The sequence below is a fragment of the Numenius arquata genome, chromosome 16, assembly GCF_964106895.1.
Source record: "Numenius arquata chromosome 16, bNumArq3.hap1.1, whole genome shotgun sequence".
Classification (NCBI taxonomy): domain Eukaryota; kingdom Metazoa; phylum Chordata; class Aves; order Charadriiformes; family Scolopacidae; genus Numenius; species Numenius arquata.
The window spans coordinates 1,523,841-1,551,811 of record NC_133591.1 but is presented as its reverse complement, the minus strand read 5'-3'; the positions used below and the strand labels follow the sequence as shown (position 1 = coordinate 1,551,811).

Sequence of the window (27,971 nt, the reverse complement as noted above, 5' to 3'; positions counted from 1 at the left end):
GCCTGTGCCCAAAATGGGGCCAGGTTCCAGCCAGCAGCCAGGGGCTGCAGGGCAAGGGGTCCCCACTCAGTGAGAAGCTGCGTGGGAAGACAATGTGTGACAGAGGGAACGGGGTCATCTCCAGCACAGCATGGGCACAAGAAGGGAGGTGGCATCAGGACAGAGCTGCAGACCAAAGCCTGCAAAGGCAGAACCAGAAGAGGTGGAAGTGAAAAAGGGAAGCCTCTGCCTACCATCTGCAGCTCCTCCCCTCAGAGGGGAAGGCGTAGCAACAAACAGGAGGGAAAAAAAATAATCTCAGCATCACCATGACCCTCACCAGCATTGCTGCTGTCCACACCACCACAGAAATAGACGGCCTCGTCCTCGGCTTGGACCCCAGTGATGGTTAATGTGGCCGTGGAGCCAGACTTGGATCCGGAGAATCGCGAAGGGATGCCCGAGGGTCTGTTGCTGCTACCATAGATCACAGTGACAGGGGCAGTGCCAGGGACCTTCTGCTGGAACCAGGCATAGCTGTTGCTGCTCCCGGTGCAGGTGATCTGGACGGTTTGTCCCACGTTCGCTGACTTCGAGGCCGGCTGGGTCAGCGCTGCCTGGACCAGGGAACCTGGAGAGGGAGAGGAGAGAGGGGAGAAGACGGGGGTCAGCCAGTGTCCTACGAGCACAGCCCTCCCCGGGCAGTGGGCTGGGGACAAGGGCCCTGTTCCATAAGGTCCTGATGCCACACAAGGACACAAAGCAGCACACACTTAGCCCTGGGGACCTGGAGGAGAGCTGCCAGAAGGAGGGACAGAGAAGGGAGTGTCAGAGCTGCAGAAAGGCCCCGGTCAGTGTATGGGCACATCATGGGGGAGCAGAACCCTGCCCACTCCAGAGCATCCCAGCACAAAGGCAACTCCTGCAACAAGAGGATGATGGGGCCACCAGCAGCAAGAGGAGAGGCCCCGGGGACAAGGCAATGCCATGCCTTCTGTATGGACAGACATTAAGTGTCCCCAGGGACAGTCACCTCCTACATGGCGTGGAACAGTTGGGATAACATTCATATCATGTCCTTGGATGGGAATAGGAGCTTGGCCCAGCCCCACAGCCCTGTTCAACCATGGGGGAGAAGGGCAGAAAAGCTCCATTTTTAACTCCTCTCTATCTCACTTCCACATGTCCCTGTGTCACTACACCAGCATCGCTGCTGCTGTCGTAGCTACCACAGAAATAGACGGCCTCGTCCTCGGCTTGGACCCCAGTGATGGTTAACGTGGCCGTGGAGCCAGACTTGGATCCGGAGAATCGCGAAGGGATGCCCGAGGGTCTCTTGCTGCTCTCATAGATCACAGTGACAGGGCCAGTGCCAGGGACCTTCTGCTGGAACCAGCCATAGTTGCTGCTACTCCCGGTGCAGGTGATCTGGACAGTTTGTCCCATGTTCGCTGACTTTGAGGCCAGCACCAGGGAACCTGGAGAGGGAGAGGAGAGAGGGGAGAAGATGGGGGTCAGCCAGTGTCCCATGAACACAGCCCTCCCTGCCCATTGAGACGCCGTCTCTGTTCCCAAGGGCCCTGTTGCCACAGGGGGACCGACTGCCCCACAGACAGAGCTGAAGACTAGAGGCCCATGGCCCTGCAGAGCCCTCAGCAGCAGGGAAGAGGAACAGCACCATCTGGGGAAAAGGGATCTGGTCGTGGCTACAGAAACTTGTGGGGAGCTGAGCCCATCCTGGCCCAGAGCCACCCAGCAGAGACAGGAGCAGCTGCAGCAGGAGGATGGGGCTGCCGGCAGCAAAAGGAAGCAGGGCTGGGAATGAGGCAATGCCATTCCAGTTATGGGGATGGGGAAAAAGAACCCCCAGCCCCAGAGTCACCTCCTGTACCTTGGGGCATGGAACTGTGGACATTCACAGTCATGTCCTTGGACAGGGGACAAGAATCTGCCACAGCTCCACAGCCCAAACTCTGCTTGGCCATGAGGGAAAAGGGCTGAAAACCTTCCTCTTGAATGCTGGGGTCTGTGTCTCACTTTGCCATTACTCGGTGCCTCCACCACCCTGATCAGCACTGCTGCCATCGGAGCCACCAAAGAAATAGACGGCATCGTCCTCGGCTTGGACCCCAGTGATGGTTAACGTGGCCGTGGAGCCAGAGTAGGATCCGGAGAATCGCGGAGGGATGCCCGAGGGTCTGTTGTTGTTGTTGTAGATCACAGTGACAGGGGCAGTGCCAGGGACCTTCTGCTGGTACCAGCCATACCAGCTGCTGCTACCACCGGAGCAGGTGATCTGGACGGTTTGTCCCACGTTCGCTGACTTCGAGGACGGCTGAGTCAGTGCTGCCTGGACCAGGGAACCTGGAGAGAGAGAGGAGAGAGGGGAGAAGACGGGGGTCAGCCAGTGTCCCACGAGCACAGCCCTCCCCGGGCAGAAGGATGGGAAAGGCCACAGCCAGAGAACAGACTCAGACACAGCTACAAGCAAATCTGGGGAACTTGATCCCAGCCCAACACATGCCAGCAAGGAGGCAGCTCCGGCAGCAGCAGGAGGATGTGGCTGTCAGTAGCAAGAGGCAGAGGGGTAGGTGACAAGGCCACACTGTGACATTTTATAGGGATGAGGACAATGCCCCCCAGGAACAAGGGAGAGAAAGTAAACCTGCAGTTCTCTGGGACATGAAAGGGAGAACATTCACAGCCATGGCCATGCAGAGTGGACAGGAACCTGCCTCAGCCCCACCAGAGACAGCCAGGAGGGAGAAGGGCTCAAAACTGTCCTCTGATTTTAGGATTTCTGTCTCACTTCTGATTAGTCATTGTCACCAGACACCATAGCCACCGCTGCTGCTGTCCAAGCTACCACAGAAATAGACGGCCTCGTCCTCGGCTTGGACCCCAGTGATGGTTAACGTGCCAGTGGAGCCAGACTGGGATCCGGAGAATCGCGGAGGGATGCCCGAGGGTCTGTTGTCGTTAGCATAGATCACAGTGACAGGGGCAGTGCCAGGGACCTTCTGCTGGAACCAGCCATAGCTGCCGCTACCACCGGTGCAGGTGATCTGGACGGTTTCTCCCACGTTCGCTGACTTTGAGGCCGGCTGGGTCAGCGCTGCCTGGACCAGGGAACCTGGAGAGGGAGAGGAGAGAGGGGAGAAGATGGGGGTCAGCCAGTGCCCCACGAGCACAGCCCTCCCCGGGCAGCGGGACAGGGAAGGCCACAGTGGGAGGAGAACAGACTCAGACAGAGTCACGGGCACATTTGGGGAGCTGAGCCCAGTCAAACACACCCTGGGACAGAGGCAGCTCTGGCAGCAGCACGAGGACACGGTCCTCAATAGCAAGGGGCAGTGGGAAGGGCGAGAATGCCAATCCGTGAATCTTGTAGGGACAAGGACAATGGTCCGAAGCCACAGAGTCACCAGCAGTATTCTAGGACATGAAAGGGACGACATTCACAGCCACGGCTGTGCAGAGGGGACAGGACCCTGCCTCAGCCCCACAGCCACAGCTCTGCTCGGCCAGGAGGGAGAAGGGCTCAAAACCTTCCTCTGGCTTTCGAGCCTGTGTCTCACTTCCTATTCCTCATTGTCACCAGACACCAGTCCAGCTGCTGCTGCTGTCGTCGCTACCACAGAAATAGACGGCCTCGTCCTCGGCTTGGACCCCAGTGATGGTTAACGTGGCCGTGGAGCCAGACACAGAACCAGAGAATCGTGAAGGGATGCCCGAGGGTCTCTGGTTGTCCTTGTAGATCACAGTGACAGGGCCAGTGCCAGGGACCTTCTGCTGGTACCAGCCACTGTAGCTGCTGCTGGTGCTAACCCCGGAGCAGGTGATCTGGACGGTTTCTCCCACGTTCGCTGACTTCGAGGCCGGCTGGGTCACCGCTGCCTGGACCAGGGAACCTGGAGAGGAAGAGGAGAGAGGGGAGAAGACGGGGGTCAGCCAGTGTCCCACGAGCACAGCCCTCCCCGGGCAGTGGGACGGGGCCCTGTGCCCAAAGGCCCCCTCCAGGCACAGCCAGTCTGGCCAGGGCACCTGAGACATGGGCGAGCACCGCAAGGACAAGATCCTACCATCTCTATATCTCCACGCCGATGGGGCTGTGTTGTGGGACCCAACTCCTTTCTACATCCCCCCTCCATGGAAATGTGCCCCACGTGTCCTCCTGGCAGCTTCTGTCCCACTGCAGGCCTGTCTCTGGCACACCAAAAGCACCAAGATCACCTCAGCTGCAGGCTCCCTGGGTACCTGCTCCTGCCCCAACACAGCTGATGAGCCAGGACCCACCAAGGGCCAGTCCTTGCCCAGGAGGACCATGTCCTCGCTGCATCGAGACAGCCACTCCTTGGCATGTGGACACATCCACCTGCTCTGGAGCACCCAGCTCAGCTTGGCAATTGCTGGCCCCTGGGCAGCCGTGCTAGCCACACACTGCTGAGCAGCAGTGACAGAGGAGCTGCGAAAACCAGGTCCTGCTTCAAAGCGGGGTGCCACAGCTCAGCCTCTGCTCAGTGCCACAAGAGAACTCCAGAGAAGTGGGATTTTGAAGGGGACTGGAAGCACATGGAGACCAGGAGCCACCCAACAGTCAGGGTCGGCTGGGACTGCCCTGCACCAGGGAGTGACGCGCTGCACCAGACTGTCCCCAGCCACTTTGCCTCCTGGCTACCCCGGCAACCTCAGGACTGTGATGCGGGGCCACACTGACACCGTGTGGGGACAAGAAGGACCGCAGGGACAGCACAGGTGGAACCCAGAGCACAGCCTGGCACAGGACTCTGACCGTGCCGTCCCTCACCCCTGCCACAGCTTCCACCAAGTCCAGAGACACCACCAGCCCCCTGCCACAACCTTCACGGCTTCTGCGTGGGATCCTGCCCAAGGCAGCCCATGGTCACACGGGAGAGTAGCTCACACAGACACAGGGCCCTTGGGCACTGTTGCAGAGAGTGGGCATCAGCCCCGAACTGGCAGGGAGCCCAGAGACCAGAGTGGGACACCCAGAGGTGATGACAGGGTCTCTCCCAACTTCTCTGGGCCAAAGGATCAGCCACAGGATGAGACATTTTTGAGGGCAGGTGCAACCAGTCGCACCACAGGTCTGGGGTACCTGAGCTGTGCCACTTCCTCCAGCACCACCATCAGGAGAGGAGAGAGGGGAGAAGACAGGGGTCAGCCAGTGCCCCATGAGCACAGCCTGCCACGGGCAGCAAAACAGGCACCCCATGCCCAAAGGTCCCAATGGCACAGGGGGACCACAGCCCCACACACAGAGCCCAACGCCTGACACCAGGGGCCCTGCAAGGAGGGATGGAAGAAGCAAGGTGACATGCAAGAGGCAGTGGGGCAGGCGACAAGGCAATGCCTTGACATTTCCAGGACAGGCAAGAGTTATCCACAACTCCAGAGTCACCTCCCAATTGGCATAGTACAATCAGGAGGACATTCACAGCCATGACATGCAGAGGGAACAAAACCTGCCCCAGCCCCACAGCCTTGCTCAGCCATGAGGCAAAAGGGCAGAAAAGCTCCATTCTTAGCTCCTCTGTAGCTCATGTCCCCACCTCTCTGTGTCACTACACCAGCACTGATGCTGCTGTCGTAGTTACCACAGAAATAGACGGCCTCGTCCTCGGCTTGGACCCCAGTGATGGTTAACGTGCCCGTGGTGCCAGACTTGGATCCGGAGAATCGCGAAGGGATGCCCGAGGGTCTCTTGTCGTTAGCATAGATCACAGTGACAGGGGCAGTGCCAGGGACCTTCTGCTGGTACCAGCCAACACTGTTGCTGCTGCTAACCCCGGAGCAGGTGATCTGGACGGTTTGTCCCACGTTTGCTGACTTCGAGGCCGGCTGGGTCAGCGCTGCCTGGACCAGGGAACCTGGAGAGGGAGAGGAGAGAGGGGAGAAGATGGGGGTCAGCCAGTGTCCCACGAGCACAGCGCTCCCCGGGCAGCAGGACAGGGACCCTGTCATGCCCCCCAACCACCCCCTCTTCTTGGAGCATCCCTCTGCGCCAGCAAAGCTCCTTCAGCTGCGCTCCCCTTCCAAGCCCAACATGTGGGCCAAGTAAAACCCTGGCAGCTGGGGAGCCCCACTGCCTTCCCAGGGAAGGACAGAGCTGGCCTCCTGGCCCCAACAGCCAACAAACACACAGTGCCAGCGCCAACATCGCATTGTGAGGGCGGGAGCAACCAGCCACACCACAGGTCTGCACTACCAGGAGCTGTGTCGCTTCCTGCAGCAGCACTGTCAGGATCAGCATGAACCCTGCACAGCAGAGTGTCATGGTCACCCCAGAGCCACCCTGTGGGGCACCTGGATGATGATCAGCACTGCCCTCCTGGCACCACAGAAATAGACAGCCTTGGCCCCACAGCCCTGCTCAGCCATGAAGCAAAAGGGCAGAAAACAAACTTTTAGCTCCTCTGTAGCTCGTGTCCCACCTCTCTGTGTCACTACACCAGCACTGCTGCTGCTGTCCCAGTTACCACAGAAATAGACGTCCTTGTCCTCGGCTTGGACCCCAGTGATGGTTAACGTGGCCGTGGAGCCAGAGTAGGATCCAGAGAATCGCGGAGGGATGCCCGAGGGTCTCTGGTTGCTGTTGTAGATCACAGTGACAGGGCCAGTGCCAGGGACCTTCTGCTGGTACCAGCCATAATTATCGTTGATCCCAGAGCAGGTGATCTGTACAGTTTGTCTCATGTTCACTGGCACTGAGGCCGGCTGGGTCAGTGCTGCCTGGACCAGGGAACCTGGAGAGGGAGAGGAGAGAGGGGAGAAGATGGGGATCAGCCAGTGCCCCACGAGCACAGCCCTCCCCGGGCAGTGGGATGGGGACAGGGACCCTGTGCCTAAAGACCACGGTACTACAGAGAAACCCAGAGCCTGCTCACAGAGCCCACAGCCAGAACCCCAGGGTCCTGCAGAAAACTGGCAGCAGCAAGAGAACAGGGAATGCCAGAGTTGGTGGAGATGGGACCTGGCCATGGTTACAGGAACATTTGAGTAGCAGAGACCTGCCCAGCACAGAGCATCCCAGCATAGAGGCAGCTCCAACAGCAAGAGGAGGATGGGGTCTCCAGCAGCAACAGGCAGTGGGACCGGGATGAACCTACACTATGCCTCTGTAGGGACAGAGATAAGGGCACCCCATTCCCAGAGTCATCTCCTGCACTCTGGGCAGTGAAAGGGATTATATCCACAGCCACGTGCTAGGAGACAAAGGGAACCTGCCTCATCCCCACAGCCACGACTCTTCTGACCTACAAGGAAGAAGGGCAGAAGACCTTACTTTGACTCCACGGTTTGTCTCTCAATTCCCTGTTACTTGGTGCCTCCATCACACTGACCAGCATCACTGCTGCCGTCGCTGCTACCACAGAAATAGACGGCCTCGTCCTCGGCTTGGACCCCAGTGATGGTTAACGTGGCCGTGGAGCCAGATGTAGATCCGGAGAATCGCGAAGGGATGCCCGAGGGTCTCTGGTTGTCACTGTAGATCACAGTGACAGGGCCAGTGCCAGGGACCTTCTGCTGGTACCAGCCATAGTAGCTGCTACCACTGGTGCAGGTGATCTGGACGGTTTCTCCCACGTTCGCTGACTTCGAGGCCGGCTGGGTCACCGCTGCCTGGACCAGGGAACCTGGAGAGGGAGAGGAGAGAGGGGAGAAGATGGGGGTCAGCCAGTGTCCCACGAGCACAGCCCTCCCCGGGCAGCAGGACAGGGAAGGCCACAGTGGGAGGAGAACAGACACAGTCACAGACACATTTGGGGACCTGATCCCAGCCCAACGCACCCCGTCCCAGAGGGACATGATTGTCATTAGCAAGAGGCAGTGGGATGGGTGAAAAGGCCACACTGTGAACTTTGTTGGGCTGAGGACAACAGTCCACAGCCATGGAGTCACCTCTAGTGCATTGGGACACGAAAGGGATGACATTCACAGCCATTGTCATGGGGAGGGGACAGGACCCTGCCTCATCCCCACAGCCACAGCTCTGCTCAGCCAGGAAGGAGAAGGGCTGAAAACCTCTGATTTTGGAGTCCATTTCTCACCTCCTGCTACTCATTGTCACCAGACCCCACTGCTGACATAGCCATCGCTGCCACTGTCCTCATGCTGAGGCTGTGCCATGGACCCCGACTCCCTTTTAAGCCATCACCCACGGCCCCTCATGCTCATGGGAGGATCCTGCCCACACCCCTCTCCCCCCACCTCCCTCTGGGTTCCCTGAGCAGGGGCTGCTTCTGACACCCAACGTCATGAGATGAGGGACACAGCCAGGTGTACGCTGCATCGTGCCTGGGGAATCGCTAGTGGTGATGGCCCCGTGTTCAGGTGGCAGGACAGCGTGTTGGCGCCACCAGGCATCCCTGGTGCACCATCATCTGCAAAACGGCTGTTAGAAGCTGCACCACCTGAGACTTAGTAGTCCCTCAAGAGAAGCATCCCACAGACACACAGCCACCAATTGACACCCTCCAGGGTACATCGAGCCTGACCACCGCTGCTGCTGTCCCTGCTACCACAGAAATAGACGGCCTCGTCCTCGGCTTGGACCCCAGTGATGGTTAACGTGGCCGTGGTGCCAGACTGGGATCCGGAGAATCGCGGAGGGATGCCCGAGGGTCTCTTGTCATTCCAGTAGATGACAGTAACAGGGGCAGTGCCAGGGACCTTCTGCTGGTACCAGCCAGCATAAGCATAGCTGCTGTCAAGCCTGGAGCAGGTGATCTGGACGGTTTGTCCCACGTTCGCTGACTTCGAGGCCGGCTGGGTCAGCGCTGCCTGGACCAGGGAACCTGGAGAGGGAGAGGAGAGAGGGGAGAAGACGGGGGTCAGCCAGTGTCCCACGAGCACAGCCCTCCCCGGGCAGCGGGACAGGGAAGGCCACAGTGGGAGGAGAACAGACTCAGACAGAGTCACGGGCACATTTGGGGAGCTGAGCCCAGTCAAACACACCCTGGGACAGAGGCAGCTCTGGCAGCAGCACGAGGACACGGTCCTCAATAGCAAGGGGCAGTGGGAAGGGCGAGAATGCCAATCCGTGAATCTTGTAGGGACAAGGACAATGGTCCGAAGCCACAGAGTCACCAGCAGTATTCTAGGACATGAAAGGGACGACATTCACAGCCACGGCTGTGCAGAGGGGACAGGACCCTGCCTCAGCCCCACAGCCACAGCTCTGCTCGGCCGGGAGGGAGAAGGGCTCAAAACCTTCCTCTGGCTTTCGAGCCTGTGTCTCACTTCCTATTCCTCATTGTCACCAGACACCAGTCCAGCTGCTGCTGCTGCCGTCGTCGCTACCACAGAAATAGACGGCCTCGTCCTCGGCTTGGACCCCAGTGATGGTTAACGTGGCCGTGGAGCCAGACGCAGAACCAGAGCCACATCAAGGGATGCCCGAGGGTCTCTTGTCGTTATAGTAGATCACAGTGACAGGGGCAGTGCCAGGGACTTTCTGCTGGAACCAGCCATAGCTGTAGCTGCTCCCGGAGCAGGTGATCTGGACGGTTTGTCCCACGTTCGCTGACTTCGAGGCCGGCTGGGTCAGCGCTGCCTGGACCAGGGAACCTGGAGAGGGAGAGGAGAGAGGGGAGAAGACGGGGGTCAGCCAGTGTCCCACGAGCACAGCCCTCCCCGGGCAGCGGGACGGGGACCCTGTCCCCAGAGGCCCCTGCCGGGCGCAGCCAGTCTGGCCAGGGCACCTGAGACATGGGCGAGCACCGCGAGGAGAATAGCCCAACCTGTGAATTTTGTAGGGACAAGGACAATGGTCCGAAGCCACAGAGTCACCAGCAGTATTCTAGGACATGAAAGGGACGACATTCACAGCCACGGCTGTGCAGAGGGGACAGGACCCTGCCTCAGCCCCACAGTTCTGCTCTGCTCGGCCGGGAGGGAGAAGGGCTCAAAACCTTCCTCTGGCTTTCGAGCCTGTGTCTCACTTCCTATTCCTCATTGTCACCAGACACCATAGCTGCTGCTGCTGCCGTCGCCGCTACCACAGAAATAGACGGCCTCGTCCTCGGCTTGGACCCCAGTGATGGTTAACGTGGCCGTGGAGCCAGACGCAGAACCGGAGAATCGCGAAGGGATGCCCGAGGGTCTATTGGTGTTGCGATAGATCACAGTGACAGGGGCAGTGCCATGGACCTTCTGCTGGAACCAGGCATAGTAGCTGCCACCACCAGTGCAGGTGATCTGGACGGTTTGTCCCACGTTCGCTGACTTCGAGGCCAGCTGGGTCAGCGCTGCCTGGACCAGGGAACCTGGAGAGGGAGAGGAGAGAGGGGAGAAGATGGGGGTCAGCCAGTGTCCCACGAGCACAGCCCTCCCCGGGCAGTGGGCTGGGGACAAGGACCCTGTTCCATAAGGTCCTGATGCCACACAAGGACACAAAGCAGCACACACAGAGCCCTGGGGACCTGGAGGAGAGCTGCCAGAAGGAGGGACAGAGAAGGGAGTGTCAGAGCTGCAGAAAGGCCCCAGTCAGTTTATGGGCACATTACGGGGGAGCAGAACCCTGCCCACTCCAGAGCATCCCAGCACAAAGGCAACTCCCGCAGCAAGAGGACGATGGGGCCACCAGCAGCAAGAGGAGAGGCCCCGGGGACAAGGCAATGCCATGCCTCCTGCACGGCAAGGAACAGTGGGGAGAACATTCACAGCCAAGTCCTTGGACAGGAATAGAAGTTTGTCCAGCCCCACAGCCCTGCTCAGCCATCAGGGAGAAGGGTAGAATTCCCCCATTTTTAACTCCTCTCTATCTCACTTCCACATGTCCCTTTGTCACTACACCAGCATCGCTGCTGCTGTCGTAGGCACCACAGAAATAGACGGCCTCGTCCTCGGCTTGGACCCCAGTGATGGTTAACGTGGCCGTGGAGCCAGACTTGGATCCGGAGAATCGCGAAGGGATGCCCGAGGGTCTGTTGGTGTTGTCATAAATCACAGTGACAGGGCCAGTGCCAGGGACCTTCTGCTGGTACCAGCCATAGTAGCCATTGCTACTCCCGGAGCAGGTGATCCGATGGTTTGTCCCATGTTCACTGACACTGAGGTCGGCTGAGTCAGCGCTGCCTGGACCAGGGAACCTGGAGAGGGAGAGGAGAGAAGATGGGATCAGCCACAGGATGAAACATTTTGAGGGCAAGAGCAACCTGTTGTACCGCGGGTCTGCAGTACCTGAGCTATGTCACTTCCTCCAGCATCACCGTCAGGGTCACTGCCACCCATCCATGGCCACCCTGTGAGGTACCGGAATGACAACCAGCACTGCCGTCCTGGCTACCACAGAAATAGACGGCCTCGTCCTCGGCTTGGACCCCAGTGATGGTTAACGTGGCCGTGGAGCCAGACAAGGATCCGGAGAATCGCGGAGGGATGCCCGAGGGTCTCTTGGTGTTGTCGTAAATCACAGTGACAGGGCCAGTGCCAGGGACCTTCTGCTGGTACCAGCCAGCATAAGCATAGCTGCTGCTAATCCCGGAGCAGGTGATCTGGACGGTTTCTCCCACGTTCGCTGACTTCGAGGCCGGCTGGGTCACCGCTGCCTGGACCAGGGAACCTGGAGAGGGAGAGGAGAGAGGGGAGAAGACGGGGGTCAGCCAGTGTCCCACGAGCACAGCCCTCCCCGGGCAGCAGGACGGGGATCCTGTCCCCAGAAGCCCCCGCCGGGCGCAGCCAGTCTGGCCAGGGCACCTGAGACATGGGCGAGCACCGCGAGGAGGAGAGGGGCCCAGGCCATGGCGCAATCCCACCAGCTACGTGTCCCCACGCCGATGGGCTTGTGACATGGACCCAGTCTCCCTTTTAAGCCCCCATGCACCTGGGCATGGCTCCCCCATGGAAACACAGCCCCACAACATTCACAAGCAGCTCCTGTGCCAGGTCCCCCCTCCCCACAGCAGTCACCGCTCTGCCCCTCCAAAGCCACCCAGGTCACTGTGCTGCTGGCTCCCTGCACCACTCAGCTGGGAAACCATGTCCTGCCTCACACCGGGGCACCACAACCAGCTTCCTCTCGGGAGCCACAAGACTGAGAGCAGTGGGATCGACCTGTCCAGGCAAATGCTCCTCGGCTCTCGTTTTGGTGAATACAAGCTTAGTCAATACCTGTGCCAAGGGACGGCAGGGACACCCCCCAGCCACCCTCCGAGCATCCCTTTGTGGCAGCACAGCTCCTCCAGCTGTTCTCCCCATCCCTTCTACTCCGGCGCTTCTCCATGGGGCTCTGCGCAACCCACAGCCCTGCACCACCACCCCATTCCCGCAGCACACCCCACGGGGGCGAGGAGACCCTGGCTCCTGCGTCTCCCCTGGGCTCAGCCAGCTCTGGAGCATGAGGACAAACACCCAGCCTGCCCAGCTCCACTGCCCCAGCCTTCCCAGCCCTGCCTCTGCCTTGCCCTGCTGCCCCCAAGTAGGAGGTGGGATGAGTCTGCTCAGGCAGAGTCCTTGGGCATCTCTGACAGGAAAAGGTTTCAAACCTGCTGCAACCAGCAGCTTCCTTCCAGCCCCCAGTGCCGCCTCACACCACATTCCAGCCCCCCTTCACCTTTAAGAAGCGTAACAAGTAGCACCTGGACACATGAAGATAGAGATTTATTATTCTATGTTCATTTTACAGAAGAGGCTCAATGCTGAGCTGCTGCCATCACCCTCTGTGACTCCCCTAGGCCAGGAACACAACAGCTCCTCCTTAGACACAGGATATTTTCCACAGTTTCGTTCGTTTCCAGTTCTGGTTGAGAACCAAGACTAACATTTTGGGGGTTGGCAGTTTTTTTGGTTTTGGTTTTTTTTTTCGTTTGGGGTTTTTTTTTTGTTTGTTTGTTTGGTTGGTTGTTTTGTTTTTTTTTTTTTTTTTCTTCCCCCCCCCAAGCAACCAAGGGTTGTGGTCGCTTCAGGGCCACACGCCGCAGCAGCAGCGCCCCCCCGTGGCCTGTCTCCAACTGAACAGGGAAGAGCAGGAGCAAAAGGCAGCAACAAGTCAACACGCAGGTTTGAACGTGATTCAGTCCTTCTTGAAGTCAATTCTTTCTACTTTCACCTCATCTCCAATTAGTTGGTACACATAAGTGACAACTGTGGAAGCCTGGATGTCCATCAGTACAAAAGAAGGGGTGGCGTTCCTGGAAAGAAAACATACTTTGTCAACCTTCTCAATTAGCTTATACTTTTTACTATTAACATACCTTATGCTTATGTATTCTAATCTGCGTGGCTGCTGAGGGTTGCAGCGCTCTGGGAAACACTGCAGTTTGCAGGCACTGGGAGCAGCGTCTCTGGCAGAGTCACACCTAGCCCAGAACAGCCCTCCAGGCTGCTCAGCAGCCTAAGCGGGGTCAGGCTTAGACATTTGGGCTGGCAGTGCCTCCAGAAGTGCGACTGCCTACAAAACATTAGCATGCAGCTTCTGAGAAGACACCGGAAAGCAAAACGACTTCAAGAAGCTGCTGCAACTCCCCCCTCTCCAGCCCCAGGCACACCAGTGCCGGGCTGTCATGCCCAACGCATGGGCCAAGAAAAACTCTGGAAGGCAGGGGAGCCTCACTGCATTCCCTGGGAAGGAGAGAGCTGGCCTCCTGCTCCTCACAGCACCCCACCCACACTCCACAGCACAGTGGCCGGACACTCGGAAGGGGACAGACATTTCAGGCAACGCTACAGTTCTGCCGCACTGGGCCCCCCCTCACTCACATTTCCAAAGCACTGTAGGCTCCTGTAGCTGATCCCGGGTTGATGTAGAATTTGTTTTCATGTTCAAACGCTTCAAATCTGTGTGTGTGTCCCGAGATGAGAATGTCCACATCCAGTTGCCTCTGCAGCAGCGCCAAGCTGGCCACATCACCCCAGGGAATTACTTGATGGCCGTGAATCAGCCCGATTCTGAACTGCCCGACAGTTACAACCTTCTCCTCAGGATAATTCAGGCTCTAAAGAGAAAGGCACGGACTATACATCAGACCCCTATACACAGACTATACATCATCAAACCCTCATTTCGCTATTCAAGTGCGCAAGGTCTCTTTCAACGTGCAGACCCACTGGATGCTCGTACCACATCCCAGTAAGAGCAACTGCAGGGCAGAGAGTGGGGAATTTGCACAAAAACCAGGCTACCCAACAGTAAATAAACACAAACAAGGCCACAGGTCCTGCAACTACACAGTCAGATGGAGGATTCCAGAGGCCTCACAGGAATCACAAACAGACTTATGTCAGAGCTCATACAGATCAAGTGCATGTATTACCCCCCACGCCCTGTCCCCCCTGCTGCAATTGCAACAAGAAGGGTCTTGCAGTCTGACTCATCCCTACTTCTTACCCTGCTGAATTACAGTTCAGGAATTGCTAGCGCTGAACCTCCCCAGGTTCCATCGAGACAACTACAGCATGTGGGAACGGATGCTAAGGAATTAAGAGCAGCCAGAACATTACCTCCGAGTCCCCCCTAACAACGTGGATGTCCCCAGCCAGAGTCCTGAGGTAGTCATAGCTCTCCTTGGTGCAGAGGTTTCCCGTACACAAGATGTGCTGAATCTTTCCTGGAACGAGCAGCTTCTTGAACTTCACCGGCAGACCACTGCACCGGTGTGGGATGTGAAGGTCCCCTAATACTAACACCAACTTTGCACACAGCAGGAGGAAAGAGAGAGTTTTAACCCAGAGTTTACTTAACAATACAGCACAAAATCTTTTTGCCTCTAGAGGGCGTTTTCAAAGCCTGGCAAACCATTACAGGCCCAGCAGGGATTTCTTTCAGATTCAGCTTTGAAGAAACAACCCCTCAGCATGCCCAAGCTGCCCCGCACAGACAGCCCAGCCTGCTCCCACCCGGGGAGAGACAGGCGCCCTCCTCCCGCACGCAGTCGGAGGTGAGGGAATGAGCCGCCCGGGGCGCACCAAGGCGGCGGGCCGGGCCAAGCAGCCTTTCCGCGCTGAACCTGCAGGCCCGGCGGTGGAGAGAGGCGGGCCCGGGCCCCCTGGGCCACCGCTCACCATTCTGCTCCTACGCGCAGTTCCGGCCGCCCCGTTACCACGACGCGCACTGAGGTAACCAGGAAGTGACGCGCATCCTTTTCTCCTCCCCTAAACCAATGGCAGCGCCGGCAGCTCCCCACGTGACGCCGGCGCCTGCGGAAGGGTCCTAACGCCCGCCGCGGTGGGTGCCCGCAGGACTGAGCATGCGCAGTGGGGCGGCGCCGTGTTGGGCCGCGAAGCGCTTGGGTGCCGTTAATGTGTTTTTAATGGAATCTGTGGGATTTTTGTGGAAAAAACGCATTCTCCTTCTGTGCGGAAATGCTCACGTAAAGCGCCCACAAGCGCCCGAGCGGTTAAACGTGTCCTTCTCCCCTCGGGCGCCGTGGGGCTGTGAAGGGAGATGGCGGCAAGGGGAGGCACTGGGGTCTGTGGGGAGGCACTGGGGAGGCACTGGGGAGGCACTGGGGGCTGTGGGGAGGTGTTCGGGGCTCTGGGGAGGCACTGGGGAGGCACTGGGGGCTGTGGGGAGGTGTTGGGGGCTCTGGGGAGGCACTGGGGAGGCACTGGGGGCTGTGGGGAGGTGTTGGGGGCTGTGGGGAGGCCTTGGGGAGGCACTGGGGGCTCTGGGGAGGTACTGGGGGCAGTGGAGAGGTCTTGGGGGCTGTGGGGAGGTGTTGGGGGCGCTGTGGAGGGGGACAAGTCCTTATGGGGGGCATGACGGAGCAGGGCACTGCGGGCAGGGGTCTCCAGGGGAGCTGAGCTCTTCCAGGGCTGGGGGACACGGCTCTGTCCTGGCCTGAGAGACCCTGCCAGACTGGACACCATAGCGCCTTGGGCTCCCCCTACCAACTCTGCTGCCCCAGGGCACGGCGCCGTGCCCGCGGGGGGACGCCCAAGGGGCTCCTGGGGATGCCCCAGGTGTGGAGTCACAGAATCGTCTGGGTTGGAAGGGACCTTGAGGATCATGGAGTACAACCACCAACCCAACGCTGCCAAAGCCACCACTAAACCGTGTCCCTCAGCACCACGTCTACGCCATGTAGCTGAGGATTAACCTTTATTGTCAGATGAGCCAAACCGTGCCGAAGCCCAAGCCGGGATCAAGCCTGCGTTGTGCCAAGTGCTGGGAGAACCCCGGAGAGCCTGGCCAGGGAAGAGCCTCTCCATCCTCCCACGGCAGTGGGAGATGCCCGCTCCTCCGCCATTCTGGGCTGAGCCCGGGCAGGTCTCACACTGTCCTGGGACGTCTCATGCTCCGTGTGGGACGTTCGGGGCTGAAGTTTGGTGTTGCTGCACCTCGCAGCCCAAGGCAGCGCTGCTGGGCTCCCTCAAGCACGCGGGAGGGCCTTTTTCCATCCCTGCCCTTCTCCCTGCTGAGGGCTCGGCATCAGGGTTGCAAGGGAAAACACAGGGAGGTTTCGTTCCCCGTTTCTAAAACCGGCTGAAGGCACGTGACAGGGAGCAGTAATAGCTGCCGTTGTCCTCATGGCGGGCGGCTGCGATGATGAGGATGCAGGAGTTGCTGGCGAGGTCTTTGGTAGCAGAGAAGCGGTCGGGAATCGTGGCGGGCTTGTGCTTGTCCCGCTCAGAGTTGTAGTAGAGCAGATACCTCAGGGAATGTCCCGGGCGCTGCTGGTACCAGGAGATGCCGACCTCGCTGATGTTGTACTGGGGGCTGAGGGTGCAGGAGAGGCGGGCGGTCTGCCCAGGCAGCACCGACACGGCGGAGGGCTGGGTCAGCATGGGCTGAGCCCTGGAAGCTGCGCACACCGAGGATGTGGTCACTGATGGGCCGAGCTGTGTCCCCTATCGCCCTCAGCCCCAGAATGTCATAGAATGATAGAATGGGTTGGGTTGGAAGGGACCTTAAAGATCACCTAGTTCCAAGCCCCCTGCCCTGGGCAGGGACACCTCCCACCAGACCAGGTTGCTCCAAGCCCCCTCCAACCTGGCCTTGAACCCCTCCAGGGATGGGGCAGCCACAGCTTCTCTGGGCAACCTGGGCCAGGCTCTCACCACCCTCACAGCAAAGGATTTCTTTCTAATATCTAACTTAAATCTACCCCCTTTCAGTTTAAAACCATTCCCCCTCGTCCTAGCGAGGGGTATGTCGTCCTATGTCCCCCTGCTCCCTTGAGGCAACCCCATTACCCAACCTCCATCCTCCTCATCACACAGCCCGGGAGCAAAATGTCCTCCTCAGACGAACATCCCCCTTGTCCTTCTCGCCACCCCACTGTGTCCCCCTCGGACAGCAGCTAGCTCAGCCACTCCACCCTTACCTGTCCCCACTGTCCCCACCAGAAGCAGGACTGCGAAGCCCAGGGCCATGGCAGGAAGCAGAGGAAGGGCGGCTGTCTCGGAGAGGGTCTGTGGTGCTACACAAACCCTGGTGGCCGCTCTGCCGGTGAGGTGTATGTAAATGACACAGGGGGCCGGGGGACTCCAGCTCCCCGCGCCGCTGGCTTTGCTACAGCTGGGCTTCGGGGAGGGGGCTCGAAGCAGCGGGGGGAGAGCTGAGAACTGCGACCCACCACCCACCTTAGCCCCAGGCTGGGCAGGTTCCTCCAGCTGCACCGATGCACCCCCAGCCCACCCACCACCACCGCCACCACCACCCTTGGCCCCCTCCCTGGCGGGGAGGCATCACCCACCACCTCTCCTCTGGCGGCGGGGGCAGAGAGGTTTCCCTGGGGTCTTACACTCTGAGCTTTTGCCTCGAGCCCTCTGCCACCAGGCACACAGGAGGCCAGGAGCCTGGGCCACACTGTGCCAAGGATGCCCTGCGGTAGCCGCAGGCTGGGGGCCAGCTGGCTCCGTGCCCCCGGGGAGAATGAAAGACAGGACACGCAGAGCCCCCCAGCAGCTGTCTCATCACAGAAAAATCGCAAGGAAAGTTGCTGCTCCCTTCTCCGTGCAGCTACATCGCCATGACAGGAATGACTGCCCCGGCAGCAGGGGCTGGGAGCTGCCAACTGTGCTGGGAACTGGTGCCTCTTTGCCAGGGCCACCTCCAAAACAGCAGCCACGGGCAAAGGTGCGGGGGTGGCTGCTGAAGTCACCTCTCAGCAGGCGTTTCCCAAGGGAGCCGGTGCAGCGAGACGTGGCCGCGGCACAGCTGGTGCCTTGGGTGGGAAGACAGCAGACCGTGACAGAGAAAGGCTGCCGGGATCACTGGGCGTAAAGCCCCTCCTGTCTGTAACGCCCACCAGAGTGGCCCAGAGGAGCCACATTACACAGCCAGGCACAGCCCAGGGCACAGTCCACGTCTCTGCACCCTCCGGCCCCAGCCCGTGGCAGTCCTTCACAGCAGGGTGGTCAGCAGGCACTTTGCAGTGTCCCAAAACCAGCGGATACCTCCTGCCCCCCACAGGCAGGCTCAGCCCCCCCCAGGGCCACCGCATCACCACCCAGGGACAGCCCTTTCCCTCCCCTCTGCAGCCCCCAGCCCCGCTCCCAGGGTGTCCCCAAGCCAAAAGCGTTTGCAAGCGGTTCCTGATGTGACCGGCTCCTACGTGCTCTGGGTTTGAGGGAAAACGGAGCTCTGAGACTGAGCCCCGTTAGAACATCCAGGCACCGTGTCTACGGCACGGGCAGATCCTGAAGAGGACCCACCACCATCACCCAAGGATGCGACGCAGTGAGCTGGACACTTGCTTCGCTGCTCCACGCTGCAGTGCTTTGAACAAGGGCTGCTGCGCCCAACGGCTCATCTATTTTTTTCCATGTTCTCTATCAGTTGGTCTAAAAAAAAAAAAAAGCACCCACACAGCCTTGCCCAATTTAGTGTGACACAGCCTCCCTGGGGAGCAGTGAGGGGACAACGAAAGGTGGTGACCAGGGCAATCAGTGCAGCAATAACACAGATGCCACAGAGCAGGGGTGGCACCTGCAGTGCCACAAAGCAGTGAGATGCCAGTTAGACCCGATGTGACCCTACAGCACCTTGCGTAGCTGGGCTGCAGGGGCTGGTGTCCACCTCCCGGGGGGATGTGGAGGGCGTGGGTGCCACACAGCAGTCCCTGCACATGCAGTAGGGCCTGGCCATGTCCCACCAGTGCCCATCTGGGCAAACCTGCTGTATGCGACTCATTAGAGCCAGCCTACAGCAGATGCACAAGGCCAGCTCCAGAGCCCGTTCAAGGCTGGGGCTTTGCCTTGGTGTCTTCTGGCCTCCTGGCATTGCAGCATCTCAGCAGGTTTTTTGCCTGTGTTTCAGGCAGCCGGGCCCCCGAGGCCATGCAGGTACGAGCTCGCTGCAGACACAGCCCCAGCTGCTGCCCACCAGCAGTCCGCAGACTCTGAAAGGTGGTGGCAGGGTGAAGATAAGTCACCCCACACGTGTGTCTGTGGTGGTGTAACCCCAGCTGGCAACCAGGACCACGCTGCCGCTCGCTCGCTCCTCCCCGGTGGGACGGGGAGAGGATGGGAAGAGTAAAAGTGAGAAAACTTGTGGGTTGAGATAAAGAGAGTTTAATGAGTAGTACAAAAGCCACACGCAAGTAAAGCAAAACAAGGAATTAATTCACTACTTGCCGTGGGCAGGCAGGGGTTCAGCCATCCCCAGGAAAGCTGGGCTCCATTATGTGTGACAGTGACTTGGGAAGACAAACGCCATCCCTCTAAACATCCTCCCCTTCCTTCTTCTTTCCCCAGCTTTATAAACTGAGCATGATGCCATGTGGTATGGATTACTCCTTGGGTCAGCTGTCCCAGCTGTGCCCCCTCCCAACTCCTTGTGTCCCCCCCCCCAGCCCTTACTGGTGGTGTGGTGTGAGGGGCAGGAAATGCCCTGACTGCCCAGCAACAACCAAAAACATTTGTGTGCTATCACCAATATTCCCATTCCAAACCCAAAACACGGTGCTCTACCAGCTGCTAGTAAGAAAGTGAACTTCATCCCAGCTGAAATCACGCCGGTGCCCGAGTTCCCCGCAGCAGCGCCGGGCTCAGCAGGGAGGGCAGATTTGGCACCATTGCACCCAGTGGAACAAACTGAGGGGGGAGGAAACACCCCAAAACTGCAAAAAAAATCGAAAATTGAGAGGAGCCAAGACCACAGGGAGCAGCCAGCCACCCCAACGGGCTGTCGTTTTGCCCAGCCCCTGCTCTACCCTCCCTCTCCCGCTTGGGAACCTGCGGGGGCCATTCCCCGTTGCCGGGAAATCTGGCTACGGAAACCATGGCAGCGTTGGCTGGGAACGCAGCCCCTCCCCCGGGCTCTCCAGCAGCCAACGCCACCGGGCAGTCTGTCACCCCCGCTGCCCAAGGGACAGCACGATCGGCCCCCACATCGCAGGGCCGGTCCCCTCATGGGAGGAGAGCAGCCCCGGGAAGAGGCCACGCTCAGCGCCATGTTCATTACCGTGAGATATGGAGGTAGGTGGGGAAAGCCCCGGCTTTGCCTCAGCTCCAGGGGTCGGCTAGTCACCTGGACCATCTCCATCACCCCCAGGTGGTGGCCCCATGAGGGGCAGGGAGGGACATGGCATCTTGACGATACCCAGTGGTTAGGGAACAGGGCAGGAGAGTTCTGCCAGGGCACGCCAGCATCCTTTGCCTCCACAGCTTAAAAAAAAAAAAAAAAAAAAAGGGAAATATTTAACCTCTGCACGATGAATCGTGGAGGAAAACCATCCCAGCAGAGCTAATTTAATTGAAGGGAGGGAGGCCAGAGGCAAGGATGAGTTCCCAGCTCTGGAGAATCAGTCACTGGAGGGGGCTCCGCTTACACAGACACCACCAGAAGGGCCCTGGGGCAGAAGCACCAGCTGCCAGCAGAGCTCCTCTGCTCTGGGATGGGTGGGAAGGGTTCCCTGGCTCAGATCCTGGCTTCAGAGAGCAGAGATCTGAGGCTGGTGGGAGGGAACGAGCAGACCCTGTTCTGGCCTTGCCCAGTTGGCCCAGAGCCTTTGCCTGACCCCAGACACTTGCTGCTGAGGCCGCCAGACACACCTGGTCCTGAGCCTTTGCTCCCTCTGCTATTTAAATTGGATCCCCAGCTCCAACCGCTGACGTGTGTCAGCCCCAGGGCTTTCTCAATCGTGACAAACTTGGTGAGAGTTCATGGCCCAAGTGTCCCCTGGTGACTCAGCCACCATCTCCTGCCCTTGTGACCAGGAAAGTTTGTGGAAGGGGACCAGCAGGGGCCAGGGCTCACTGCTTTTTCCTACTTGTGTTTGAGGAAACGAAGTTGAGGGACAGAGACACTTCATGAACCAGAACCATTTTCCCCAAATCAAGATGTTTATCCCCGGCTCCTACCCTGGAGCACTCCCGGCACCAAACACCAGCAGACGTGGGTGTAATCCCCTGCTGATGGTCACACAGGGACCCTACCCTTGCTGGCCACAACAGTGGGCAAGTTCTCAGTGCCCTACTCTGCCTCCTGCCACGTCCATGGGGCCCCGGGATTCGGGGTGACCCCTCTCATCTCTCACTCCCTGTCTGCAGACAACTGCCAAGAGATGGTGAACCTGCATTGCCGCCTCCTGATCCTCACGGCTCACCTGAAGAGGAAGTGTCAGTGCAAGCCTGAAGGTAGGGGTGTTCCTGAGCAGCGGGCACCAGAGGGACCAGCCCTCACCCCGAGGGTAACAAACAGGTCACACGGGATTCCCAACTCATCCCAAAACACAGGGAAAGGGCCAGCAAACCTCCTCCCCTCTAGACCTCAACAGAGTCTCTTCAAAGTGTAACTTGCCAAGGAAAAGACCTCTAAACCCCACAGGCTCACGCTGGCCGTACAGGGGCACATTGGACTTTCTTCACCACATCTCTCTCCCTCCAGACTGCATCGATCTTCTGGATGAAACGGGCGCCCTGATGAACCTCAGCAGAGTGGAAAATCCCGCATCTGAATTTGCCAGTAAATACCTACAGGAAAGGAAGCGCTACATCCTCATCCGAGTCGTCCGTAAGTTCTTCGGCAGGACAGCAGAGTTCAGCCTCTGCTCCAAGGAGGGTCTGCTCTGGGGGCAAGGTGTCACACACCACTTCAACTAACGGTCCCACACACCAGGAAAACCCTGTCAACCCCTAAAAACAAAGATGCAGCTTTAGAGAGGGGCTCTATTCAGTAGTTGCTCTGAGGAGGCAGAAGCCACCTCAGATGAAGAGCTAGAGCTGAACCTGCTGTTCATCCAAGGTGGCTGCTCTGGGGCAGGAGGAACCTTTCCTGGGCAGAGCCACATGCCCCAGTTACAAGTCTTGCCTTCAGTTTTCAGCCAAGAGAGAGATTAATCCATTTCTTCCATTCTGCTGGCAGGAAGAGAAAACTCCGAAGTCACCAGCTACGAATCCTTGCTGGAGGACCTGGGAAAACACTATCCTGACCTACCAGGTAAGCCAGGCACCCACCTCGCTTCTACAGAGGAGCCGGGGGTGCTGGCAGGACTCCCCTCCCCACCACTGTTCTCATACACCATCTGTGGGACTGTCCTCTGCGCTCCACCGGAGCCCCTCACAACGCCGAGCTTGGACTGGTTGTGGCTGTGGGTAGCAAGAGAAGGGAGCGGGAGAACCTCTCCAGGCAGGAGAGCCTCAGACCCTTGCTGCCCTTCCACCCCACACCAGGCAGAAGCCCCCACCCAGCTTGGAGGGGTCTAAAGCAAAGAGGGAACAGTGTTTTGGGGCAAACGGGGAGGAGAGGATCAGAAAACCCAGGCATCCATCTCCCAGGCTGCAGCCTGACAGGATGGCATAGCCCAAGGGGCAACTGAGCAAGAGAGAAGGAAAGCCCTAACTGCTGGGGGTGGGGGGGTTGCTCCACAGATCGGCTGCAGAAGCTCTCGGCAAACACCCAGGCGAGACAGAACTGGAGAAGAGGCTCTTTCCAGAGGAGGGCTCAGACCCTCAGCAGCACCTCAGCCAGGTCCAGGCCCACGTCACCCAGCAAGAAGAGCTTAAGGGTAGCCCTGGATGAGGACCGGACCTGATGGGAGGTGGCCCTTTACTGGTCACAAGCGCAGCGTGGCCACCACCAGGGCTCACCCACAGTGCCGTAGCACCCCACCACTCACCCCCCACTTAGCAAGAATCCTCCACTAATTAACTGCTCTTCTTGGGACCACCCTGCTCCACTCCAAGGTTCACACTCCCCCATCCCAAGCCGCACCTTGACCAGCCACACAAACACAATACAGCACAAGCAGCAGCCTCCAGAGACACCCCGGGTCCTCGGCTCCAGCAGCAGCACCGGCCAGCACACCAACATCAGTCTAACCATCATCTCTTAAAGGGGGTTAATTAAAACAACTTTATTAGAGCAGTTCCTCCCTGCTCACACCGGGGCAGCTCAGCACACACAGCGCTTTGACTCTCTAGCGTCTACTTTTTCCCTTGGCTGTCCCTCTGGGGAGCAGAAGCCACCCCAGATAAGGCCAGGCACTGCTCAGGACATCACCCGCCACCAAGAATTTAGGCCTTGACATTTATGAGGGGTAGGACTTTCAACACCAGCCTCCAGTACCTGCCCCCAGCCTTCACCATCCAGACCTGGGCTTCCTCACAGACCCAGTGAGGGGCCGGGTGCTTGCCCAGTGTCCAACAGCCAGAGATCAGCAGTGAACAGACTGTCATGAAAATTCAGCAGTTAAGCCTCCGAAAGTGTCACCGTGCACCACTAAGACGCCAGCTGAAGCCTCAAAATTCTCTCTCTCACCAAGGACAGGAGCAAGGTCTCCTGCTGGAGGCAGCAGCCATGAGACCGCTCTGTCATAGCGACTGTAAGGGGAAAGCTTCACCCGCTGCCGGTGACCTTGAGAAGGTTGCATAAGCTGCTCAGGCCTTTGGGTGAGATCAGCCAACTGTATCCGAGTCACCCACCCAGCCAGGTCGCATTTTCTTAGCTCCAGGGTCACAACAGCTCTTCAGGAAGAGGATATCGATGGAAAGATAAATTTGTTACTGAAAATACTATGGGGGACAGCTCGGATTGCCTCTCTCCAGCCCCTCCTCTGCCTGGAGCGCAGCCAGTCCGGCCTGAGCTCACTCCTGATCGGCTTTTGCCAAGTCATGGGGGCACAGTCCCTGCGAGGCCACACCTCCTGTTGGCAAGAAATGTGCGTTTGTGCCTTGTCCCTTAAGTGGCTGACACTGTTAACATTTTGGTAGCTTAATTTTAGCTTGAGAATTAAATAAAGAACATGCACCAGTGACAGGTCCAAATGAACTCCTTTATTTCTCTGTAATAAATACAGCACTATCTGAATTTCAAGTTCCCACAGGTCCAACCATTCCTCTCCTTCCCTCCTAGTCCACACGTGAATTACCACTAGAGGACTCCTGTCTGATCAGTCTGTTCCCTCCAGCTCACCCCTGTCCCTACAGGCAGCGGGGCTCCACACCAGGCTCCTCTTCCCTACAAGGGGGCGGATTCCTCACAGGAGAGAGGTAACACCTACAGGGGAGAAAGCACAAGTTCAGCATTAGGTGCACGGTCCAGCAGCTGGAGATCATAAAAGCTCTCTTATCCCAGGTGACCAAGTCAAGACATAACTACTGATATCTGCTTTTACCAGGTGGAGCAGGAATTAGGGAATGAAGTAGGGAAAGCAGCAGGTTTCCCAAGAGAAGAACCTCTAAGAGGGCACCTACGGCTCCTCACCTTCAGGGACATGGTCAGGACCATCTCTCCTGCCATTTCTAGTTTCCTTCCACATTCCAGGACACAGGAAAGGCAGAACTGCTTCCTATTTAAAGCCTCGGACAACACTATAAGCTCAGCAGATTGCTTCTACAACCTTTGAACCCTCTCGGGTGCTCTCCTGGCAGCAGTTCCCCCAGAGGGGACAGGGCAGGGACTCACCGTTGCTGTACTTGCACTGCTTCAGCGCCTCGTTGAAGCCCTCGCACAAGGTCAGGTCTCTCTGGTTGGTGGCACATTCCAGGAACTGCTTCATCTCATAGTGGCAGGGTCCATAGGGCGACTGCTGGTACAGCGGCTGCTGCCTGGACTCCTGCGGGCAGGGGCCTGGCTGGGGAAGGGGCTCTGGGGGCAGAGCCTCCCCCCCTTCAGTAGTCACCGCGGCTCCTTGTCGCCGCTCAGCAGGAACAGGCCTGTCACCTTGGGCTGCCGTGCCCTTCACCGCAAGGACAGCCTCAGGGCCCCGCTCCTCGGCACCGGCTCTGCCCGCCGGGACCCCGCCCGGCCCCCGGTCTCGCCGCCCCCCCGACCACACCGCGCAAGGGCAGGACAAGGCCGCCCGCCGCGGGAGGCCGCCGCCCGCCCGGCCCCGCTCGCACCTGGGCAGGAGGCGCCGCCTTGGCCGGTTCGGAGGAGCCGCCGCTGAAGGCGCCGGTGAGAGCGTTGCCCACGACGTGTCCCACGGCGGAGCCCACGGCCACGCCGGCCGCCGTGGTGGCCATCTGCGCCATCAGCCCGGGCTGCGCCGGCTGCGCCGCCGGCACCGGGGCCGCTGGGGCCGGGCTGCGGAGAGGAGCGAGTCAGAGCGGGGCGGCGGGGGGAGAAGCCCTCGGGCCCCGTTCCCCCCCCCTACCCCGTACCTGGCCGGTGCCGGTGCCGCCGCCCTCCCCACGCTCCTGCCGCCGCGCGCCATCGCCTCAGCACTGCCCGCCCCCCCACCGCGCGCCGCCTTAAGGGACGACGCCGCCGCCCTCACGTGACGCCGCGCGCACGCTCCCTGCCGGCGGCCGAAGCCGCGCGCATGGCCCCGCCCCGCCCCGCCCCTCCCCGGGCAGCCGGGCGCGTGCGCGGCCTCCTCCTTCTCCCCCCCCCCCGCGCCCGGCCGGTGCCCCCTCCCGCCGCCGCCAGGGGGCGCCCCCGCACCGGGCGCTCCGCGGGCCCCGCCGGTCGCCACCGGGACCGCCACAGCGGCGACAGGGCCGGGTCCCGGGTCCGGGATCCGCCCGCACCCCCTCCTCCGAGGGATCGGCAGCGGGGGCGGCTCCGGCCCGGGGAGGCGCCATCGGGTGCCCCGGTGTCCCGGTTTGAGCGGGACGGGACTAATTTATCTCCTAACGCCTGGGAAAACGGCGCTTTTCTTAGAGGAGCCTGGTGTCTGAGCTGGTGACCGGGTTTCCTCCGTGAGGTGCGGGACTCAAGGTCCCGGTGTTTCCGAGCGCCCCGGAGGAGCGGGGGGCGGGCGGTGCCCCCGGTGCCAGCGGGGTTGTTTCGCACCGGGAACGGCACATCCCACGGAAAGTGGAGGGTTTGCTGAGGCGTGCGCTCTCTCTCCCGTGATGGCCTTGGTGCAGAGAACCCCTTGCCCCGGTACCGGGGTCCCGAGCCCTTCCCTTCCCCCCGAAGCCGCAGCGCTCGGGGGGTCCCACGCCGGCCGTCCCTGCGGGGGGGGCACAGCCTCCGGTGGCGGAATGGGCTGGGGACAGTCCTGCGGTGTCGCGTATTGGTGTCGGGATCGGTTCTTTAGTGTTATTGTTAATTATTTAGTCTTATCCTATTAAATCTGTTTATATTTCAACCCTCGTGTGTCCTTGTTTTTGCCCCGATTCATAGAATCATAGAATCATCCAGGTTGGAAAAGACCCTTGGGATCATCGAGTCCAACCATCTACCCTACGCTACAGAGTTCTTCCCTACACCATAATTTCCCTTCCCAAAAATCCCTTTCCCAGGTGGGAAGGGGCCATGGGGTGACAGAATAATTGTCTAAAGGACAGTAAATCGTTGTGGGCTCCTCAAACCATGACCCCCGGGCAGGGCAGGGGGGGCTGGCCCTGTATGTCCCGGCCTGAGCCCCCGCCGGTGCTTAACGGCCCCGTTAGGAAAGGCCACTGGAGGGGCCATTTACCGCCTTCCCCCCCCTCCCCGGTAACAGGGAAGGGGTCGCAGCGGAGGAGGAATGATTTGTCCTGATGTGGTGACTTCTGCCTCCATCGGAGACCCTGCCCACGGTCCTGCCTGCCCCACAGCCGGGTTTGGCTCTGCACCGACACTGTCCCACGGTGCTGAGGTCCCACCAGGACCACCGACACCCTTTGGAGGGTGGGCGGGCACCTCGCTGCCCCCAAACTCACATGAAGCCCGAACGTGGCTCAGCTCATTTTTGGGCTCCCACCACTGGGTGAGGACCGTGCTCCGCTGGGTGATGAAGAGCCACGGAGCCCGTGACGAAGGACGAAGCTCCGAGCGCCTGGGGCGCTGGGTGAGGGACCCACAGGGGGGTCAGGCAGAGCAGGCAGCGGGGGGGGCACGGAGCCACGGCAAGCAGGAGATGAGCAGAGCTTGGGAAGGTTCCTGCGGGTGTCTCCTGACAAAGAAGAGCTTCAAGGGGAGCGATGCGGTGGCTTCGGGAATGCTCAGCGGCTGCTTCTCCCAGGTGTGGAGCCGAGCAGGGGAGAGCATGAAGGGGCTTGTTGGGAATGGGCGACGGAGACGGGCTCTGTGGCAGGGGAGACGATGGGTGGAGGAGAGGTGGATAATGAAGGGCTGGGAGAGGGAAGGTGAACAGTCCACAACTGGGGCAGAGAAAAGAAGGTGCCAGGGAGGAGCGTGGGGAGGAATGATGTGGTCTGAGCCATTGGCCAGCACAACAGTTTTTGCAGCAGCCCTCTGGATACAAACCAGCAGATCAAGGAAACCTTTGCAAGGCGTGGACATTGTTGGGAAGTAAGAATCCACAGGGAGACGACGATGATGAGCCCTCAAATCACGAACAGACAGGCTGGGCGACGCCAGCTTTACCTTCAAACCAATTTCTTGACAATCATCTCTTCCCTGGCTGGGTCCGTGTCTGCCTGATGTCTCCCTGGGATGGGCCCGCTCCATCTTCGGATGTTCCTTATGCCCTGTGGAGTGAAAGAAATCCGGGAGTTGTCCAGGAAAAAAAAAAATAATAAAATAAATCCCAGCTATGTGATGTCTCCAGGGCTGCGTTCCTGCACTCAGCGAGTTATGAAAACCAGGTCTTTGGGCTGGTTCATTGACTGGCAGGAATTAGAGAGCGAAGTCACTGCAGGGCTGGCAATTAGCCGCTCTCTAAGTGTTTTTGTAGAATCAAATTTCC

General features: G+C 59.4%; 4 protein-coding genes across 4 annotated transcripts; 1 reads left to right on the top strand and 3 right to left on the bottom strand.

Moving 5' to 3' along the window:
• Positions 1-13,015: 13,015 nt before the first annotated feature.
• LOC141472624 (vacuolar protein sorting-associated protein 29-like) lies at positions 13,016-16,190 on the bottom strand. The gene is made up of 6 exons (XM_074159775.1): positions 16,161-16,190; positions 15,312-15,373; positions 14,839-14,948; positions 14,443-14,708; positions 13,702-13,937; positions 13,016-13,133 (listed from the first exon to the last, which is right to left on the bottom strand). The coding sequence occupies exons 1-6, from the start codon at positions 16,188-16,190 to the stop codon at positions 13,016-13,018; spliced, it is 822 nt and encodes a 273-aa protein (XP_074015876.1).
• A 226-nt stretch (positions 16,191-16,416) lies between these two features.
• VPREB3 (V-set pre-B cell surrogate light chain 3) lies at positions 16,417-17,316 on the bottom strand. Its single transcript, XM_074159761.1, has 2 exons — positions 17,268-17,316; positions 16,417-16,745 (listed from the first exon to the last, which is right to left on the bottom strand). The coding sequence occupies exons 1-2, from the start codon at positions 17,314-17,316 to the stop codon at positions 16,417-16,419; spliced, it is 378 nt and encodes a 125-aa protein (XP_074015862.1).
• Positions 17,317-20,339: 3,023 nt separating this feature from the next.
• On the top strand, positions 20,340-22,922 carry C16H22orf15 (chromosome 16 C22orf15 homolog). The gene is made up of 5 exons (XM_074159774.1): positions 20,340-20,364; positions 21,439-21,525; positions 21,776-21,901; positions 22,253-22,327; positions 22,759-22,922. The coding sequence occupies exons 1-5, from the start codon at positions 20,340-20,342 to the stop codon at positions 22,920-22,922; spliced, it is 477 nt and encodes a 158-aa protein (XP_074015875.1).
• Positions 22,923-24,141: 1,219 nt separating this feature from the next.
• Positions 24,142-25,550, bottom strand: CHCHD10 (coiled-coil-helix-coiled-coil-helix domain containing 10). The gene is made up of 4 exons (XM_074159590.1): positions 25,492-25,550; positions 25,231-25,414; positions 24,794-24,944; positions 24,142-24,385 (listed from the first exon to the last, which is right to left on the bottom strand). Exons 1-4 carry the CDS (start codon positions 25,542-25,544, stop codon positions 24,366-24,368), a joined length of 408 nt encoding a protein of 135 aa, XP_074015691.1. The 5' UTR covers positions 25,545-25,550; the 3' UTR covers positions 24,142-24,365.
• Between the last annotated feature and the right edge of the window lie 2,421 nt (positions 25,551-27,971).

Bases quoted from the DNA above. Each gene is read 5' to 3' on its own strand.
- LOC141472624 (XM_074159775.1), bottom strand. From the start codon at position 16,190: ATGGCGGAGGAGCGGGCATCTCCCACTGCC. The intron at 13,938-14,442 runs GTAATGTTCTGG...CTTTCTCTTTAG, and splicing joins TTGTTAGGGGGGACTCGGAG to AGCCTGAATTATCCTGAGGA. The intron at 13,134-13,701 runs GTGAGTGAGGGG...TTTTCTTTCCAG, and splicing joins GCCTACAGTGCTTTGGAAAT to GAACGCCACCCCTTCTTTTG.
- VPREB3 (XM_074159761.1), bottom strand. From the start codon at position 17,316: ATGGCCCTGGGCTTCGCAGTCCTGCTTCTGGTGGGGACAGTGGGGACA. The intron at 16,746-17,267 runs GTAAGGGTGGAG...CGGTGTGCGCAG, and splicing joins GGTGGGGACAGTGGGGACAG to CTTCCAGGGCTCAGCCCATG.
- C16H22orf15 (XM_074159774.1), top strand. From the start codon at position 20,340: ATGTTCATTACCGTGAGATATGGAG. The intron at 21,902-22,252 runs GTAAGTTCTTCG...TTCTGCTGGCAG, and splicing joins CATCCTCATCCGAGTCGTCC to GAAGAGAAAACTCCGAAGTC. The intron at 22,328-22,758 runs GTAAGCCAGGCA...GTTGCTCCACAG, and splicing joins ACACTATCCTGACCTACCAG to ATCGGCTGCAGAAGCTCTCG.
- CHCHD10 (XM_074159590.1), bottom strand. From the start codon at position 25,544: ATGGCGCGCGGCGGCAGGAGCGTGGGGAGGGCGGCGGCACCGGCACCG. The intron at 24,945-25,230 runs GTGCGAGCGGGG...CCCTGCCCGCAG, and splicing joins AGGCGGCGCCTCCTGCCCAG to GAGTCCAGGCAGCAGCCGCT. The intron at 24,386-24,793 runs GTGAGTCCCTGC...TCTCCCCTGTAG, and splicing joins GCAGTGCAAGTACAGCAACG to GTGTTACCTCTCTCCTGTGA.